The 20206-nt window shown below is 43.8% G+C and overlaps 1 protein-coding gene across 1 annotated transcript in view; it reads right to left on the bottom strand.

The window, feature by feature from the left end:
* Positions 1–4525: 4525 nt before the first annotated feature.
* Positions 4526–20206, bottom strand: part of HOOK2 (hook microtubule tethering protein 2) — a 40953-nt gene continuing 25272 nt past the window's right edge. The window contains 10 exon segments of the mRNA XM_042451493.1: positions 4526–5934; positions 7008–7079; positions 8807–8914; positions 9716–9819; positions 10066–10148; positions 10381–10415; positions 11967–11972; positions 12475–12562; positions 18204–18341; positions 18994–19063. Coding sequence (XP_042307427.1) covers positions 5761–5934; positions 7008–7079; positions 8807–8914; positions 9716–9819; positions 10066–10148; positions 10381–10415; positions 11967–11972; positions 12475–12562; positions 18204–18341; positions 18994–19063 — 878 coding nt within the window. The 3' untranslated portion in view covers positions 4526–5760.

Below are 20206 nucleotides of genomic sequence, written 5' to 3'. Positions count from 1 at the left end.
TCATCATCATCATCATCATCATCATCATCATCATCATCATCATCATCATCGGATTTATTTATATGCCACCCAATCACTGAAAATCCATGCGGCTTACAACAGAGGGGATAATAGACGGTTCCCTGCCCTCAGGTTTACAATCTAAAAAGACACAACACAAAAGGAGAAGGGAATGGTGGTGGGGGCGGGGAGGGGATCAGGTACAGCATTCTTCTCTCCCTCTGAGGCCTGGACCAAGGCAGATGGACTGGAGGGAGGGCTCTTTTTCTTAATCGAGGCCAGGCCCGATGGCGTTGGACCTGTCCTTTCACTCCCTCCCAGGCCAGAAGATGACAGTTGGAAGGAGGGAGGGGAGGGCTCTTCCTCTTCAGGCCTGATGGCATTGGGCCTGTCCTTTCACTCCCTCCCAGGCCAGAAGATGACAGTTGGAAGGAGTGAGGAGAGGGCTCTTCCTCTTCAGGTCTGATGGCATTGGGCCTGTCCTTTCACTCCCTCCCAGGCCAGAAGATGACAGTTGGAAGGAGGGAGGGGAGGGCTCTTTCTCTTCAGGCCTGATGGCATTGGGCCTGTCCTTTCACTCCCTCCCAGGCCAGAAGATGACAGTGGAAGGAGGGAGGGGAGGGCTCTTTCTCTTCAGGCCTGATCATTGGGCCTGTCCTTTCACTCCCTCCCAGGCCAGAAGATGACAGTTGAAGGAGGGAGGGGAGGGCTCTTCCTCTCAGGCCTGATGGCATTGGGCCTGTCCTTTCACTCCCTCCCAGGCCAGAAGATGACAGTTGGGAGGGAGGGAGGGGAGGGCTCTTTCTCTCAGGCCTGATGGCATGGGCCTGTCCTTTCACTCCCTCCCAGGCCAAAGATGACAGTTGGAAGGAGGGAGGGGAGGGCTCTTCTCTCTTCAGGCCTGATGGCATTGGGCCGGTCCTTTCACTCCCTCCCAGGCAGAGATGAAAGTTGGGAGGGGGAGGGAGGAGGGGAGGGCTCTTCCTCTTCAGGCCTGATGGCATGGGCCTGTCCTTTACTCCCTCCCGGCCAGAAGATGACAGTTGGAGGAGGGAGGGGAGGGCTCTTCCTCTTCAGGCCTGATGGCATTGGGCCTGTCCTTTCACTCCCTCCCAGGCCAGAAGATGACAGTTGGAAGGAGGGAGGGGAGGGCTCTTCCTCTTCAGGCCGATGGCATTGGGCCTGTCCTTTCACTCCCTCCCAGGCCAGAAGAGGACAGTTGGGAGGGAGGGAGGGAGGGAGGGAGGGAGGGCTCTTCCTTCGGCCTGATGGCATTGGGCCGGTTTTCTTTCACTCCCTCCCAGGCCAGAAGATGACAGTTGAAGGAGGGAGGGGAGGGCTCTTCTTCTTCAGGCCTGATGGCATTGGGCCTGTCCTTTCACTCCCTCCCAGGCCAGAAGATGACAGTTGGGAGGGAGGGAGGGGAGGGCTCTTCCTCTTCAGGCCTGATGGCATTGGGCCTGTCCTTTCACTCCCTCCCAGGCCAGAAGATAACAGTTGGGAGGGAGGGGAGGGCTCTTCCTCTGCAGGCCTGATGGCATTGGGCCTGTCCTTTCACTCCCTCCCAGGCCAGAAGATGACAGTTGGAAGGAGGGAGGGGAGGGCTCTTCCTCTTCAGGCCTGATGGCATTGGGCCTGTCCTTCCCTCCAGGCCAGAAGATGACAGTTGGGAGGGAGGGAGGGGAGGAGGGCTCTTCCCTTCAGGCCTGATGGCATTGGGCCTGTCCTTTCACTCCCTCCCAGGCCAGAGATGAACAGTTTGGAGGAGGGAGGGGGGGCTCTTCCTCTTCAGGCCTGATGGCATGGGCCTGTCCTTTTCACTCCTCCCCAGGCCGAGTGACAGTTGGAAGGAGGGAGGGGAGGGCTCTTCCTCTCAGGCCTGATGGCATTGGGCCTGTCCTTTCACCTCCTCCCGGCCAGAAGAGGACAGTTGGGAGGGAGGGAGGGGAGGGCTCTTCCCTCAGGCCTGATGGCATTGGGCCGGTCCTTTCACTCCTCCCAGGCCAGAAGGACAGTTGGAAGGAGGGAGGGGAGGGCTCTTCCTCTTCAGGCCCGATGGTGTTGGGCCTGTCCTTTCACTCCCTCTATGCTGCTAAAAAGCTTCCATTTAGGTCAAGGAAAAAAAGGTGGGCATGTATATATAATAAGTCTTCGTAAAAAGAATCTTTGCTCTCAGAGGCTTTGTTAAATGAGGTATGTCTGTATATCTGCCTAATCATACAGTTCTGTAGACTGAATTCTACTAGGAAAAAAAATTAGCTTGCCTGGATCAGTCCAAAGATTCACCATCCTTTTCCCAACAGCAGTTGATCCAGTACTTCTAGAACATAAATAAGAAGACAATAGCCTTCCCTGGCAATTAGTTATTTAGTAGTATACTACCCCTGAGGATAGCTGTGATGCTTAATTTCTCTTTTCTCTATAGTATTTACTGCTATATTTATTCTATAAATTTCTGTAATCTTATTTTCAAAGCAGTCCAAAACAGCAAGATATCTTGGTGCAGTGCATTTCATGAACTAATCACTTGCTATGTATTATCCTGAGTTTCACTACCATAGGACAGGGAGAAAAAGTTTCTTCTGTACAGTTTATAAGAGAGTGAGCAACAGTGTGCTTTTAGATATGCCTTTTACCTACAGCTTTACCAGCCCTAGCCAGCATAGTCAATGGTGAAGAATTATGAGCTGCCATTCCAACGTACGCAGTCCAGAACAAACAAAAGACAGTGCTTCCTAATGCTGTTGATTTTACTTTTAAATAAAATATAAGCATTTTTTCCTGATAAAACTAGGTTTTGGAATACCTTGTTCTATGTGCAGATGATCTGATGGCTAGTGTAGTTGCTTAAGTCATGAGTGGGAACAGAGCAACATACTCCAACATACTCAAAAGCAGCAGGTTCACTGAAAGGGTGCAGAGCACACCAGGGGGCATCCACTCATTGCCAGAGCTTCTGAGCACTGGCTGTCTGCAGAAGTTGCACACATTTTATAACACGAGAACACAAAATCCCTAATTCTGGTTACCATAAGAGTGAAAACAGCTCACAAATGGTTGGTACTGATTTGTACCTTAAAGCCAGGTCTCTTTAATGGAAGGGCAGAGGTGATATTTCGCAATGGTTATTTTAATTTAAATGAGGAAAGATTCCTATACTTCCCTCTTACACTCCAACCCACTAACTCTTCAATACCCAAACCCTTCAGAGACATTTTTTTCTAAAGGTACTTGACACTGTGCCAGACTTTGCATAGGCTATCCCCCAATATCAGGGCTGCTACTTTCCTCTGATCTCATTCCAGCCTGTCAAGTTGACGTGTGATATTAAAACAAAAAGTCAAACTGAAGTTAGTGTTTCCTCCTGGTGCAATAGCAGATTAATAAACTCCTTATGGAGGGCATTTATATTCCAATTTTGGGAAAGGACCCCACAGGTGGTTCATTTTTAAACTACAGGAGAACATTAGGAAGAACTTCCTGATGGCAAGAGCTGTTTGACAGTGAAACATGCTGCCTCAGAGTGTGGTGGTGTCTACTTCTTTGAAGGTTTTTAAATAAGCTGGATGGCCATCTGACAGGGCTTTTGATTGTGTATTCCTATATGGCAGGGGGTTGGACTGGATGGCCCTGGTGGTTTCTTCAAACTACTCTATGATTCTATATTCAGCTGTTATTTCGGTATCACAGCAGTTGCCCCATGTTTCTTCTCTCAAGTTTTTGCATCAAGCACAATCTCTAGTAGAGTGAGTGGAAACCAGTGGCTCTGACATCAGTCAGTTGGTTATTCCTCTTTGATTTATCATCTAAACTTGAACAGCGCTATTTCCAAAACAGTTTCAGTACTTAGCTTAACTCCTCTAAAGTTTGAATGAAATCACAGAGAAGATTAGTTGCCCTATTAATACTGGACATCAGCAACCATTGGTTGAATAGACCTGGTTTTGTTGCAAATTTCTTTGAAGGAGTTAGCAGTCTTTGTAACAGTACAATCAGATCTCTTCAATCATCCATGGCTTGAAAATATTCCAAAACAAAAATTCCAAAAAGCAAACCTTGATTTTGTCATTTTATATAAGGGACACCATTCTACTGCTATATGTATATAACAGGATTTGATCATCCATGGATTTTGGTATTCTTGGGGGTTGTGGAACCAAACACAGTGAATACCAAGGGCCCACTGAATTTAGCTAGCTGCTGCTACTACTACAGGACATCTTAATGTCTGGATTCATCCTGTACTGCAAGAAATTTAAATGCTAGTAACCAGTAAAAAAAGCCACTATTAGGAATTTTTATTGGCAGTAGCAAATGTTGGCTGCAGACTGAAATTAAAAAAAAAAATCATATAATGTACTCAGCCCTAGCGGGAAGTGTACAACATATATAAGAGGTGATGGGAAAGAAATCCCACCTCAAACATAAAAAAGTCCAACTATTCCAAATGTCAGTGCAAGAAATTAAGACCGCAGAATAAGACATTCCCAAAGCATTCTCACTAGATGAATAAAATGATACGAAAAATGTTATAGTCTTTTATTTGTAGTGTAAAGATTCTACAGACATCTCTCCCTGCATCACTTTATGCCAGGTTTCTGCCCAATAGAAAAATAAAGAGGCAGAGACATCTGCCTGGATGAACAAGAAAGCTTTACAAAACATATCATTTACAGCATTAAAACTATGATCTTACTAAAAACCAAACTTTAAAGAACAAATTTTTAAAAGGATACTGTATCTTTCATTCTTCCCAGAATGGGAATATGATCCAAGGAGGAAAAATAAACCATCAATGGCAGAAACAGTAACACTTTTTTAAAAGCACCAGACTAACTATTGCTGTGAAGACAGTAAAGTTGTGCACACCAGTTGTTAATGGACAGGACTGCAGGTTCTTTCCCGTTCCCTTAAATCTAATGCTAGTTTAGTGTTCAGACAGAGAGGGTTTTGATTTTTTTTTGCACAAAAGCCAAGTCCCTTCTTAGAAGGAAGTCATAAGCCACCCAGCAAAGCTATGTCAGATGTGCCTCGGGCACTGAAGTGGTCATGGGTAGGCAGAGGTGGCTCAGGTAGAGATGCAACTCTTGTTTAAGGGAGTCAAATTCCATTCACAAGACCAAGATCAAAGCAGCTACCTCATCCTTCTACATTCAGTACCACAAAGCAAGGTTTGGAAAAATTATTATTGGACTACAACTCTAAGAATCCCCCAGGCAGCATGGCTTATGGCTGGGTGAGGATTCCAAGGAGTTGCAATCCACAAGAATAAAATTTCCAAGCCCTGTTAAAAATAAACCTGAAAGATGCTAATACTCTCACTGCTCCAACAGAAAATCTGAATGGCAATGGAAGAAATAGAGCCCCATACCCCACGTGGATATCCCATATCAAGATGAGAGTCCTAGGGGAGGGATAGTTTAACATGGTATGAACAGAAGTGACATAAACACCAGAATTTAAAAGGGACAAATAAGGAATGGTGGTATGAGGGTATCTTTCCATCAAGCAGGATCTTTGCCTTTGTGACAGTTCCCAGCTGTGGAGGAAAATATAACAGATAAGTATACTTTCCTGTCAAACAAGAGCACTGTGGCTTGGCATAGGAAGAACCTTGTGCAATTAAAAATTTAATGTCAACAACACAAATGGAAACTGGAGTTCCCAAAGAGGTACCATTGCATGGAAAGCAGGAGGTCAGATTTCACTCCCCTCAGATATACTGCACCCAGAAAGCATTCACTAGACAGCTTTTCCAGATCATAACAACTGAGAAGGCTTGTCTGTTCCAACATATCGAAGCAGCAAAGGTTGAGCTCGGCTAAGGTGGCCCCGCCGAGTATTAGTGGCTAATCGTTGCTGGGCCAAGAAGGACTGGACTGTTGCAGGGGTGGATGATCGCTCTTCAGTCGCTCGTTGGTGCAATGCCAGGCCCTATAGGAGACAAGCAAAGGATTTTGACTTGTGCCTTCAGACCCAGGGATGATGGTTCTTCACCAACATCCCTTCACAAGGCTATAATCTTGACTATATGAACTGTGTGCCAGAAGTTTAAAAATTCTGCATGAAGAGAAAGGTGAAGTGAAACCATTGTGCAGTATTCTGCACTATTTAGTGCTGCTTAAAGTAGCATGTGCAACAACACATAACACTGTATATTGCAAGCTATTAAGTACACTTGCACCTATTTTGCATAGTCAAGCTAATGTTAGGCTGAACATATAGAAGACAGGGAGGACAATATTTAGTGCATACAAGCATTAATTCTCAGCAGCAGCAGCTCTGTGAAGCACATTCAGAAGAATTTTCTAAGAAAGGGGAATAATAATAATAATAATAATAATAATAATATGTTTTATTTGTATACCGCTTTTCCTACGATCAAAGCGGTTTACAGCATACATATGCATATACAACAACAAAGCAAGTAACAAAAAACAAAACAAAACTCTGCTTCTCTCCCCTCAAGATGGAGGTCGGGGGGAGGGCTCTTCAACTTGGCAGGCAGAGGCCTGTTGTTTCTTGCCTGCTTCTCTCCCCTCAAGATGGAGGTCGGGGGGAGGGCTCTTCAACTTAGCAGGCAGAGGCCTGTTGTTTCTTGCCTGCTTCTCTCCCCTCAAGATGGTGGTCGGGGGGAGGGCTCTTCAACTTGGAAACTCTGGCCCTCCAAGCGTTTTGGACTACAGTGCCCACAATTGCTTACCACTGGCAATGTTGGGTAGGAATTATAGGCCGAAGCACCTGGAGAGCCAAAGGATCCCCCATTTCTGGCCAAATGATTGAAAATATATATCAACAATCACAGCTGGAATTAGGCACTCAAAAAGAGCAAGATTCTTAGAACATTTAATTCTTTATATATTGAAGTCCATGTGTAGAACTGTAAGGCTGTTTATCTGTCCAAAGTGTATTGCCAATACATGCCTGTAGCCCGAATTCTATTGCCAAGTAATGTGTCCTGTTCACCCTCTTTCTCTACAATGATTTCAAGACCAATTTCAACTTACCATATTATACCAGGCAGTGATTATGAGCTTTTCTTCTTGCTCCTGCTGAGATTTCGTCTTCTCAAAATCAGACTAAAAAAAATGGCAAGGCAATAATGGAAAGATCACTTTAGTACTGCAAAAAAAAAAAATCAGGTCTACTAAAAAATAGAGATGACGTTTAAAAAGCAGGAACTGAGTATTATAAAACATATTATTATTTAGTTATCAAACTGAGTACTCCAAATGAGAATGTAAAGACTTTTTTCTGCTACCCAATTTTGTTCTGCAGCATATTAAAAAAAAATTAGAAATCAGAAATTAAAAAAATGGAGGGAAATATTTATTGTAAGTATGGAATCTGATGAGCTACTTAAAATGTAATGCCCTAATTGAGATCCTTAAATAAGAGACACGATCTTAAAGTTCAAAGGGATAGTGATAGGAATTTAAATCCCCAAAGAAATTTCAGTCCATAAAAGCTGCTCCACTATGCCTCTCAGTTCAAGAAATAAAATCTAGGCTCAGGAGATGAAATAATTTCCCATCCTCCAACCCATCTCTGCTCAGGTGCAGCCCCTGAACCTGGCCAGGTGGTGATAAAGGAATCCTAAACAGAATACAGATTATCTGACAAATGACAAAGGGCCCTCAATCCCTAAGTCAAAAGACATGGGAGTGAGGAACTACACCTGTTTCAATGTTGCCCAGCTCCAAAGCACTGGGGACCTCTGGAAGCCCCCAGGCTCTCTTGTCCAAGATGGACCCATCCTTTCAAGAGCAAACAAAATGGTGACATTAACTTTTTGCATATGCATGTGTATCTATGACTGTCTATAATAAACAGCCTAAAAGATTAAGAGGGCCTGCTTATTCTCCCATATAAATATCTTAAAATCCCAGTACTAAGAATACTTAGGTGGTGTGTGGCTGCCTCATGTTGGGGGTGGGGGTCGGCGGAAGCAAACTACTACATTTTAAGGTGGATTTGGAAGATTTTAGTCAATTTGGGAGGGGGAGACTGATTAAAAAATAGGGGTCATGGGGAGGGGATCCCAAGGGCCACATGTGATCCACAGGCTTCATTTTGCCACCCCTGGTCTATAAGGTAAATCCCAAATGAAAGCAATGTTGAAGATAAACTAGATGGACTGCTAAGAGGAAAACTGTGAAGAGCAAGATAGTCATGTAAAAGAATTTAACAATATAGAAGGTAAGAACCTCTGCATGGTGGCCAAGGTGTCCATATTGGATTATAGAGGGTTGCACTGCTTATACTCTTGTTAATCTGAAAACCTACCATCCATCAAAATCTACAATCCATCAAAAAGTATTCTTTTTTTTTAAAGTGCTGCAGGGAAATGGGATTCTTTTATTCTTCAGGACAGAGGAAAATGGCAAATTTCCCCTTCTTACCTCATTCCCTACCACTTTATAAGTGTCTGAAGGGTATATGAACAGTTTACAATTAATTCCACTCTACTCTGGTTTCAGCTTTGTAAAGGCTGATGAGACTACATGAAAATCTGGCCCTTAATTTTGGCCATAACATTCCATGGTTCTTCATCTGGGTTCAGTGGAATGAGGCCCCATGAAAAGGAGATGAGAGATTGTGTTATCCACAGTCAGGCCACATACAAGACAATAAATACACTGCGTTATAAGAAGACCAATAAACTTCTGATTTATCAGACATCCTAGGCATTTAAGAAACAGCCTGATGTTAGGCTTCACGCAAAAGAAAAAAAAGAAAGAAAGAAAAAACCCAAAGTGCAAGAGAGGTCATAGCCCCTGTCCTTATCAGCAAAAAAGAATCTCACCTCAAGGTGGCTTATTTTCTTATCTTTCTCTTGCAGCTGGTTTTTCAAAGCCTGAATCTCCAGAGGAACTACATGAGGCTGTTGCTTGGGATCCAGCTTTTTAATGACCTGTGTAAAATTACAGACAACTTTGACAATTCATAGAATCATAGAATCGTAGAGTTGGAGGAGACCACAAGGGCCATCCAGTCCAACCCCCTGCCATGCAGGAACTCTCAGTCAAGGCATCCCCGACAGATGGCCATCCAGCCTCTATTTAAAGACCTCCAAGGAAGGAGACTCCACCACTCTCCGAGGGAGTGCATTCCACTGTCAAACAGCCATTACTGTCAGGAGGTTCCTCCTAATGTTGAGGTGGAATCTCTTTTCCTGTAGCTTGCATCCATTATTCCGGGTCCTGTTCACTGGAGCAGCAGAAAACAAGCCTATTCCCTTCTCAATATGACATCCCTTCAAATATTTAAACAGGGCTATCATATCACCACTTAACCTTCTCTTCTCCAGGCTAAACATCCCCAGCTCCCTAAGTCGATCCTCATAGGACATGGTTTCCAATTACCAGGCTCTCTGATGACACTGGCCACTTAGTCATGACAGAGGACTAGAGCAGTGATGGTGAATCTTTTAGAGGCCGAGTGCCCAAACTGTAACCCAAAACCCACTTATTTATTGCAAAGTGCCGTGTCCCTCTGGCTTTCTAGTAACAAACTCTGGCAAACTCTGTGCTGGGCCAATGGCACATGTGCCCACAGAGAGGGCTCTGAGTGCCACCTCTGGCACGTGTGCCATAGGTTCGCCATCACTGGCCTAGAGCATTCTTGACTGAATCACAGACCCCAGGAGAGTACCATTGCTCTAAAGGCTGTTAGCAAATACAATGACACAATACAGTATAAAGAATCTGTTTACTGTGCAGGCCTTGTCCATGTAGCGCTTGTATCGCTCCTCCATGGCTCTCATGTCTTCATCCTTCTTCTTCAAAGACTGCTGCAGTTCATCAATTTTCTTGGCAGCTGTTGCAAAGGCAGGAATGTGTTGCACAAAATCCCAAATTTGGATGGATAGGAAATGAAAATGAGAGGGAAAGGGGGTAAGGTGGAGAAAAGTCAATTTACTCAAAGAATCTAAGATCTGGGAGATCTCTTGATTTATAGGCAGACCAGCCCAGAGCCCCATTCCAGTATCAAGCCATCTCCCTTTCAGGAAAGACTGAGCTATGTATCTGGGAATATAACAATGGACCAGATCTAACCACTTACTGTTGCTGTCTACTTTGGGCTCTAGTTCATCAAGGCACTCCTTCTTCTTTTGAAGCTCTGCATGGGCCTCGTGCAATTTCTCTCTGGCCAGAGAAAGAACATGGGAATTAAGCATATGTCTGGCTTGAAGAGCCAGTGGTTCAAAGAGTGTGGGGCCAAAGCATTGATGTAGAAACATGTAAAAACAACAACAATGTAATGCAAAAAGCACAGCTAGAATGCATAAAAGACACATGGTGGGACAACCCTTTTTCAGTTTAAGTTAGCAGAACCCACATTACAACTATGCCCCAGAGACTGAATTGAACTACTTACAAGTGCTCCTCCAGCTTCTTTTTTAGCAGAGAGGACTGAAAAGAGAAAATGCCTACTTAGTGTTTATGTAATTGTTCTGCTGTGTTACTCAACTTATGCGGCTTAACTCATTAGCTAAGGCAGGAAACAATCCACGATGTGTTGCTTGGCCACTAGAGCAAGCCAGCACTCTGCTCAGACAATAAAACATTTGGAACTTCACTGGGAATACACACAAACAATCTAAAAACCTGCACTCAAGCTTCAATCTACTATACACTTGCAGTGGTCCAAGTGGGTTTACTGATCATTTGGATTTCAACATTTTAGTCCACATCTGGCATCTTGAGCTTGAACATAAGAGCCTCACTGGATCAGATCAAATCCCTACTTAAATCTAGTGTATTCACATTGCAGCCAATAAGTTGGGTAGCTTGAGTGGCAAAAGCCAGAATCTCTTCAGATCTTCCAAGACCATTCCAGTCTTGACATCTAGAGGTAATAAGATAGTTAGGAAATCCAAAGCATGTCTTTCAGACTGACAATTTAATGGAACTTTTTTGTCAGATGTACAAAAATGGTTTAGAATTCTTCTTGGCAAACTTGTAACCGCAGCCACGTAACTTGCAAGAATGCAGACTTAACAAACTCATTTCTGTTCCTCCCCTTTTAAAGATAGGGTCTTCCCCATACCTCATTTACCCAAGTCTAAGAATAGGCAACCATGCAGAGAGAAATCAAAATTCTGTACCAAGAAAAGCTGAATTTGATAGTGTCCCCAGCTCACGGTATGCGGATTACTTTTAGTGTAGGCTGCAGAACCCTTGGGGGCCTAGGACACAGACTTGTTGGCTAGGTTTGAGGTCCTGACTTAAGTTCCTTTGCATTCAGCATCATATTACCACAGTTTGGGAAATCACTCTTTTGTGTCCTCAATTTTCAGTAAGACTCCGGCAGCCTGTAAGGCATGATTGGCAAAGTGTGGCCTCTGAGACTCCAACTGCAGCCCCAGAGCTCCCCCATAGTTCCCAGACTAATTGTTCTGTTGTTGTATTTTTTAAAATTCAGCTGATTTTAGACTGATTTTTGCCCATAAACTACTCAAAATGTTCCCAAACCACAGTGCTTTGCTACTCTTTGCTGTCCAAAGGCACCCAAACACACAAAAGAAATCTTTAAAATTGTTTAAAAATCAGCCAAAATCATGACTGGTAGTGACAGCATGTCACTTTGGGTGCACCAAAATGAACCAGTGCAGCCCATCAGGCAGGCACAGAGTAGAGATATGGTCCCTAGCCCTGCTGTAGAGATTCTGGGAGTTGTAGCTGTTAAAACATCTATGGCTTCACTTAAGACCCACTCTGTTCGATTAATCCCAGCAGACAACAACCCTCTGGGAGATGCCAAACTGCCTATTCATCAGAGAAATTCAGAAGTGGTCTATGTGCCTAATGCCTTGTGCTACTCTGTATTTCAGAAATGGGCCTATGAACTCAGAATGATGACCCTTCCTTGATGCACCAGGGCACAAGACTGACAAAAAAGAGAAGCAACAGTGAGTCCACAACACTGATGGGCGTAGCAACACAGAATGTGAAGGTACTTACAATGGCCTGGACAGGACAGCCAGCAAGTCAAAGGGGAGAAAGAGAGGGCTGTTAGAAAGTGAGACTAGAGCAGGAGACAAGATGTTAGGAGATCATGGAGAGTTTCAGAGCAAGCCACTGGAGAAAAGGACACAAGGGTTTTAATTAGAACTAAAATCACACTACTGTACACAGTCTTTGGACAAATAATTCTTTAGTCAAACAGCAACCCTTTGTCCAGCATGCCTGCTCCAAGCTTGGACTCACAGCTCCCCAGTTTTTGTTGTGTGAATTGTTTGCCACCATACTTCTATCATCTTAAAAAAATCTCTTACCATCTACATTATAAGCACTTTGTCAAGTCCACATGGTTAACTTTGCTCTTCTCTCTTTCAGCCTGAAGCTAACTGAGTTTTTCAGAACATGTAATCCTAAGTGAAATGGGTGCAGCACAGAAATAGCCAAGCACAGATTGGGCCCACAAACCCTATCACAAGGCTTCCTAAAGCCCATTTTTAAGGAGACTCACATCTTCTGCCTTGCTTCCTTGCTCCTGGAGAGCCCGCTGGAGTTCCTCCACTTGGGCTTTGAGCTCAGAGATCTGTTGCAGGTTCAGCCTAGATAGAGAGATCAAACAAATTAAACAAAAAAGAGACACATCCAATCAGTGACAAGTCCCCCTCAATGTTATGAATATACATCTGGAGTCAAGAGTAGCTACACTTCAGCATATTAGGGAACAAGAGGATTTCCTGGACACAATAGAACTAACCATCTTGGATGAGTACCACGCAGAGGAAGATGCTAGGGTGGAAGAGGTCACTTGCCATACACAGGAGGCAGATAGCTGGAGGAATGTCACAAAGAGAAGTAAGCCAAGAAGGAATTGTTCTGGGAGCTTGCAGCTAGAGAATCGATTCGAAGCTCTTTCCCTTATCAAGGAGGATGAAGAAGAGCAGCATGGACAGACTTCAGGGACAGAGCAGGGGAGCCTGAGAGTCCCACCCAAGGGAACAGTCGCTGCTAAGCCTCGGAGGAGGCGTGTGGTCGTAGTGGGGGACTCCTTGCTGAGGGGTACAGAAGCAGTGATTTGTAGGCCTGACAAGATGTCTCGAGAGGTGTGTTGTCTTCCAGGTGCAAAGATCCGGGATGTGACAGAGAGGCTGACAAGACTGGTGAAGCCTACTGACAAATACCCCTTCCTTTTGGTCCACGTGGGAACTAATGATACTGCAAGACACAGCCTTCAGAACATCAAAAGGGATTACGAGGCGCTTGGTAGGAAGCTGAAAGGAATGGATGTACAGGTTGTCATCTCGTCTCTTCTGCCAGATGAAGGGCATGGTCCAGGAAGGGAGTGGAAAATAGCGGATGTGAACAACTGGCTTCGCAGATGGTGCCGCCAAGAAGGATTTGGATTCTTCGATCATGGGCTGCGGTTCCACGAGGAGGGACTTCTTGCAACGGACGGGTTGCATCTCACGCCAGTTGGAAGAAATGTTTTTGCCAACAGTCTCAAGAACTTGATCAGGAGGGCTTTAAACTGAGTTCCGAGGGGAAGGGAGACAATATTAAGGAAGGCGAAAGGGATGGCAAAAATAGTCAAACTGACATAGAGGAAACAAGAAAAAAAGTGCAAGGACCCAACAGTGGGAGGCAAAAAAAACTTGCACAGGCAGCAAGTAAAAGGGAACTATGGTCTGCGATGTCTCTACACTAATGCACAGAGCATGGGAAATAAGCAAGATGAACTCGAACTCCTAGTACAACAAAGCAAATATGATATAATAGGCATCACTGAAACCTGGTGGGATGAGTCTCATGATTGGAATGTGGAAATAGAGGGGTATAACCTTTTAAAGAGAAATAGACCAAACAAGAAAGGAGGAGGAATAGCACTATATGTCAGAGATATTTACACCAGTGAAGAGATCCAGGACATCAATCATGGAAGCCAGGTGGAGAGCATCTGGGTAAAAATTAAAGCGGAGGGAAACAACAAGGATGTTACAGTGGGAGTCTACTACAGACCCCCAAGTCAGACTGAGGAATTGGATGATATCTTTCTAGAACAGATGACCACACAGTCAGAAAAGAGAGATGTAGTAGTGACGGGCGACTTCAACTATCCTGATATTTGCTGGAAGTCAAACTCAGCAAAATCCTCAAGGCCTAACAAATTCCTCACTTGCCTGGAAGACAATTTCATGGTCCAAAAGGTGGAAGAGGCAACAAGGGGGTCAGCTATTTTAGATCTGATCCTAACCAACAAGGATGACTTGGTTAATGGGGTGCAAGTAGTGGGATCATTAGGTGGAAGTGACCATGTTCTCCTGGAGTTTGTAATACAGTGGAAAGGAGAAGCCAGGCATAGTCAGACACGCATCCTAGACTTTAGGAGAGCGGATTTCAGTAAACTTAGAGAAGTATTGAGGGCCATTCCATGGTCAGAAATACTAAAAGATAAAGGAGTTCAGGACGGATGGGACTTTCTCAAAAGGGAGATACTGAAGGCACAATTTCAAACAGTTCCAGTGAGAAAGAAAAAACGGGAGGTGTCTCAAGAAACCAGGATGGATGACTAAGGAACTTTCAACCGAGTTAAGTTTGAAACGGAACATGTATAAGAAATGGAAAAAGGGGGAAATCACAAAAAAGGAATTCAAAGAAATAGCAGGCATGTGTAGGGGTAAAGTCAGAAAAGCTAAAGCACAGAATGAACTCAGGCTTGCTAGAGAGGTTAAGAACAATAAAAAGGGCTTTTTTGGATATGTCCGCAGCAAAAGGAAGAAGAAGGAAACGGTAGGGCCACTGCGTAGAGAAGATGGCAAAATGCTAACAGAAGACAGAGAAAAGGCAGAATTACTCAACACCTTCTTTGCCTCAGTCTTCTCAGAAAAGGCAAAGGGTGCTCAACCTGAGGATAATGGAGCAGAGGACAGGATAGGGGCATTTCAGTACAGAATAAGTAAAGAGATAGTAGAGGAACACCTTATTAATCTAAATGAATGTAAGTCTCTGGGACCAGATGAACTCCATCCAAGGGTATTAAAAGAACTGGCAAATGTAATATCGGAGCCATTGGCAATAATCTTTGAAAACTCCTGGAAAACAGGAGAGATCCCAGCAGACTGGCGGAGGGCAAACGTTGTCCCCATCTTCAAAAAGGGGAAAAAAGAGGATCCCAACAATTATCGTCCAGTTAGTCTGACATCAGTACTAGGAAAGATTCTGGAGCAGATCATTAAACAGAGAGTCTGTGAACATCTAGAAGGCAATGCCATAATCACAAAAAGTCAATATGGGTTTCAGAGAAACAAGTCATGCCAGACAAACCTGATCTCTTTCTTTGATAAAATTACCAGCTTGGTAGATGAAGGGAATGCTGTGGATATAGTATATCTTGATTTCAGTAAGGCCTTTGACAAAGTTCCCCATGACATTCTTGCAAACAAGCTTGTAAAATGTGGGCTAGACAAAGGAACTGTTAAATGGATCTGTAATTGGTTGACCGGCCGAACCCAAAGGGTGCTCAACAATGGCTCCTTTTCATCCTGGAGAAAAGTGACCAGTGGGGTCCCACAGGGCTCTGTCCTGGGCCCAGTGCTATTCAATATCTTTATCAATGACCTGGATGACAGAATTGGGAGCATACTTATCAAATTTGCAGATGATACCAAATTAGGGGGAATAGCTAATACCCCAGAGGACAGGATCAAGATTCAAAATGACCTGAATAGACTAGAAAGCTGGGCCAAAGCTAACAAAATGAAATTCAACACGGAGAAATGTAAGGTATTGCACTTAGGGCGGAAAAATAAAATGCACAGATATAGGATGGGTGACACCTGGCTGAATGAAACTACGTGTGAAAGGGATCTAGGAGTCCAAGTAGACCACAAGTTGAACATGAGTGAACAGTGTGATGCGGCAGCTAAAAAGGCCAATGCTATTTTAGGCTGCATCAATAGAAGTATAGTGTCTAGATCAAGAGAAGTAATAGTGCCACTGTATTCTGCTCTGGTCAGGCCCCACCTAGAATATTGTGTCCAGTTCTGGGCGCCACAATTCAGAAAGGACATTGAGAAACTGGAGCGTGTCCAAAGGAGGGCGACAAAAATGGTGAAAGGTCTGGAAACCATGCCCTATGAGGAACGACTTAGGGAGCTGGGGATGTTTAGCCTGGAGAAAAGAAGGTTAAGAGGTGATATGATCGCCCTGTTTAAATATTTGAAGGGATGTCATATTGAAGAGGGAGCAAGCTTGTTTTCTGCTGCTCCAGAGAACAGGACCCGGAACAATGGATGCAAGCTGCAGGAAAAGAGATTCCACCTGAACATTAGGAGGAACTTTCTGACAGTAAGGGCTGTTCGACAGTGGAATGCACTCCCTCGGAGGGTGATAGAGTCTCCTTCCTTGGAGGTCTTTAAACAGAGGCTGGATGGCCATCTGTCAGGGATGCTTTGATTTGGATTTCCTGCATGGCAGGGGGTTGGACTGGATGGCCCTAGTGGTCTCTTCCAACTCTATGATTCTATGATTCTATGATCATATCTAGCAGTAAAATGATGGGATTATAACAACAGGCTAATGCTATACTTGTCTATGCAAAAGTCTCTTCCATTTCATTCAAGAGTGTTTACCTCTAGGAAAATAAACATTAAGAGTGCATCATAAAGCTACTGCAAATATGCCCATCGAACATAGTGGGATTTACATCTGGGGAGGTATGCAAAAGAACACACTGTCAATCAGTTAATCAATTCCCTGACAACCCTTTCTTGTTTAAATATATTGGGGCAGACAGCAGCTCTATAGACCTTCTCTTCCACAGGTAATGTTTATAGATAGGCTTTGCCTTGTTTGCCACAGTGCAGGGAAGAAATCTGACTGAGGAGCTTATCACTCACCTTTTAAATCCAGTTCAAGCCTCTTGGAAGCTTTCCAGCTTCTAAAAAGTGCTGGCGGAGCACAGCTGGGATCTGGCTGGGACCCAGGTTGATGATGGTTGGCGATTCGGCAGCAATTTAGTGAGTGATAATCCCCGCCTTTATCCCATATCCTGGCTCTAGCCTGGGAGGTTTCAACTGGATTAAAAAGGTGAGTGATGAGCTCCTTACTGATATGCAGATGGAAACACAAGGTGTGTAACATGTTCTATGTGGCTTGATGTGTGAATTGAATCTCTAAACAAACCTTACTATTAATATTATAATCATGGTGTCAAATAAGAGGTTCAAGGAGGAAATAGCCATTAAAAATAAGAGATGCTAGCAAAGCTTGCAGAGTTTGCATTCAGTCTTCATGGAGTCACAGTGCTCAGCTGAAAAGTACCAAAATCTCCAACTGAATGTTCTAAAACCCAAGCTACACGAGAATCCCTAAAGTCAACCCTATGTCCTGACATGAGTGTTTACTGCAGCCAGGAACAGTCTGTCTGCTAAAGCTGCTCTTAGATTTAGAAAGTATTTACAGTCAAGAACAGAGGTGGGTTCCTAGCCTCCTTGATCCCTGGTTGCCTTTGACAGGTTTATGCAGCCAACAGAAAATTCCTGCAGAACTTTTCCTGGCCACACAAAACTGACAACAGCAGTAAATCCAGTGAAACAGGTGAATTTCTTCAGATGCAAAGAAGCCCAAAGCAGCCCCAGATAACAGACACCAACAAGCACTCACAAACTCAAGCTGCAGATGATTCTATAGCTGAGGAAGTCCATCATACTTAGTTGCAAACAACTTTTCTTTCATTTCATGTGGGGAGTTATGACACTAAATTTAAATGGTCTCCAAAATAGTACATTTTCTAATTTCCATCTTGTGTGTGAAAATGCCTTGATTCACTTTCAAGCCAGTCCACATAGATGGATGGGCCTCACCCATCTCTATTTAATAATAGACAAACTAGGGGAAAATCAGTAACAAATCTTCATCTTAAGCTGGTATTAGATCAGTCAAAGTGTGCTTAAACTCAATTACACACAAACTGAAGATATATATATATGGACATGGTTTCACTCTATGGGCAAGCAGTCAAAAATTGTTCCACTAGTTTTAAGCAGGAACAAAATATTTTTGTCAAGAAATAATCAATTTAATAAACCTCAGTCAGTTATGCCAAAGTAACTATCTGGCATTTTTGCTTCCAATTCCATTTCCTTTTTTTTCCAGGGTTTAGAATAGAAAGACCAGGTCTTCGAAGCCCCATTATCACATACATACAGTAAATGATAAAGTCAAGCTTCCAGATATGTTGGATACCTTTGCTGTGCCTCTAGCTGGTTTTTGGTGCGATTTGATTCTTCCAGCAGCTCCTGCAACTCTATCTGCTGCTGGCGATATGACTGCTCCTGCGCACATAACATCTTGTTCTCATGCTGTAGTCGCACAATGGTCTCCCTGGATACAAGAAACAGAATGTTAGGATTGTCAGGCAAGGCAAATGAAAAGCGTTATTATCTAAGGCCACTGATCAGGCATGTGGTGTTTCTGTGGAACTCATGCTCAATGCTCCTCCTCCAAGCTATACTTAAAAGGCAGAATTAGCTCCTGTGCTCTAGAAAGTAGCTATCTGCATTGAAGGCACACTCCTACAGAAACAGGGCAATCCACATCTGGATAAATCTCTTTCAGCACAACCCCTTCAAAACAGTAATTATATGGAACATTCACCTGTGAATCTGGCTAGGGAAATGCCAGGCCCTTTTCGGTGAGAAATAAGAGAAGGCTGTGGGTAGCTGCATGGGTAAACAAGCTGAAGGCATCTTTGGAACAGACATTTTTTTCATCTATAAGATGGGGTGGGGGTGAGGGGCTGGAACACCTGCCCCATTCCTGCCTCTTTTCTCTGCATCAGAGACATCAGTAATGATGGAATCACATCACTTTGTAATCTTCATGTGAATCTTTAGGCCATGGTAGCTTAAAGCTTTCACTGATGGAAACAGGCCAATATAACCATGAAGAAGAGTAAGCCACTGATCCAGTTTAGACACTACACATTTTTGTCTTCCCACTTCTAGTACAAAATGCCCAAGAAACTAAACTTTACTTGAGTTCTGCTGGCATGATTTCAGCTGCCAAGTTATCCACAGGAGAAGGAATTTCTTCTAGCATGGTATCTACAATGGAGAGGAGGAGAGAACAAAAGATAATATTTTTTCCTGGCTTTCTTGCTCAAAGATGGCAAATGTTACTGTAGACAGAAGGACAGTGAGCCCATGGTCCCCAAATATTGCCTTACTAGAAGTGCAACCCTCTAAGAAGAGATTATTGAAACTTTCCAAGTCACATATCCCAGTCAAGTCTAGGCAGTTTCTACCTTACATTGAAGCAATGTGTGTGGAATTATGTGGCTTATGTTATATTAAGAAGGCTATGCTTAATGCTAGTTGCCTCCCACTATGGCAAGAGGAGGCAATGCAAGAATGCAGGCTGGGATAAGCTACTCAGGTTTATATCAATAGCCTGGGAACACACATAAGGTAATGGTCAGCAATAATGCAGGGGCTTCTTTAGATTAGTTCAGACAGTTTAATGATAAACAGAGGAAGAGCATATACACATAGGCTGTAGGTCAAGTGTGAGCACTTTTGATCTCCAGATCATTTTAGATTTCAGCTTCCAATATCTCAGCCATTGTTTCTAAAGACAAAAGAGTTATAGTGCAAAACACCCAGAGGGACAAAGGTTTCCCAGTATTGCTACAGGCAAAGCCTTTTTGGAGATAAGATCACATGCTAATCAGTTAGAATTCTTGTTAGTCTAAAATCCTCCTGTTCCACCTCTCTTAACAAAGCATAGAAGTTCTCAAGATCTCTGCCCATAGCTATAGAAGGGGTATTAGGGGTAAGAAGGGCTGAGTGTTCACACACTCCAAACCCTTCTTACTCCGCCAGGGCACCATCTTCGCGTGCATCTGTTTACACGGGGTGTGCCAGGATGACGTCCCTCATGTGCAGCACCCAAGCAGTGCTGCACACAAGGAGATTCATAACACCATGGTGCAGCGGTTATGACCGCAGCATGTGGTTGCTGTGGCCTGCTTCTGGGGCTGAAAGAGGCGGCATTGAGCCGCCCATTTGTTGAGCCCCTACGAATAAGAATTTATTGTCAACATATTTTTATTGCATCCTTCTGCATGGAACATTCAGTGCAGCTAAGTATAACATGGAGTCCAATAAAATAGCAAAATCAGCTCAAAATAAGATCTCAAAGGGAGAGAGAGGGGCAGGCGAGCTCCAACTGCCTTGCCTGGAAGAACC

Source organism: Sceloporus undulatus, chromosome 2, assembly GCF_019175285.1.
Source record: "Sceloporus undulatus isolate JIND9_A2432 ecotype Alabama chromosome 2, SceUnd_v1.1, whole genome shotgun sequence".
Lineage (NCBI taxonomy): Eukaryota > Metazoa > Chordata > Lepidosauria > Squamata > Phrynosomatidae > Sceloporus > Sceloporus undulatus.
Note: the sequence above shows the minus strand (reverse complement) of the source record. Positions and strands in the feature narration are given on the sequence as shown.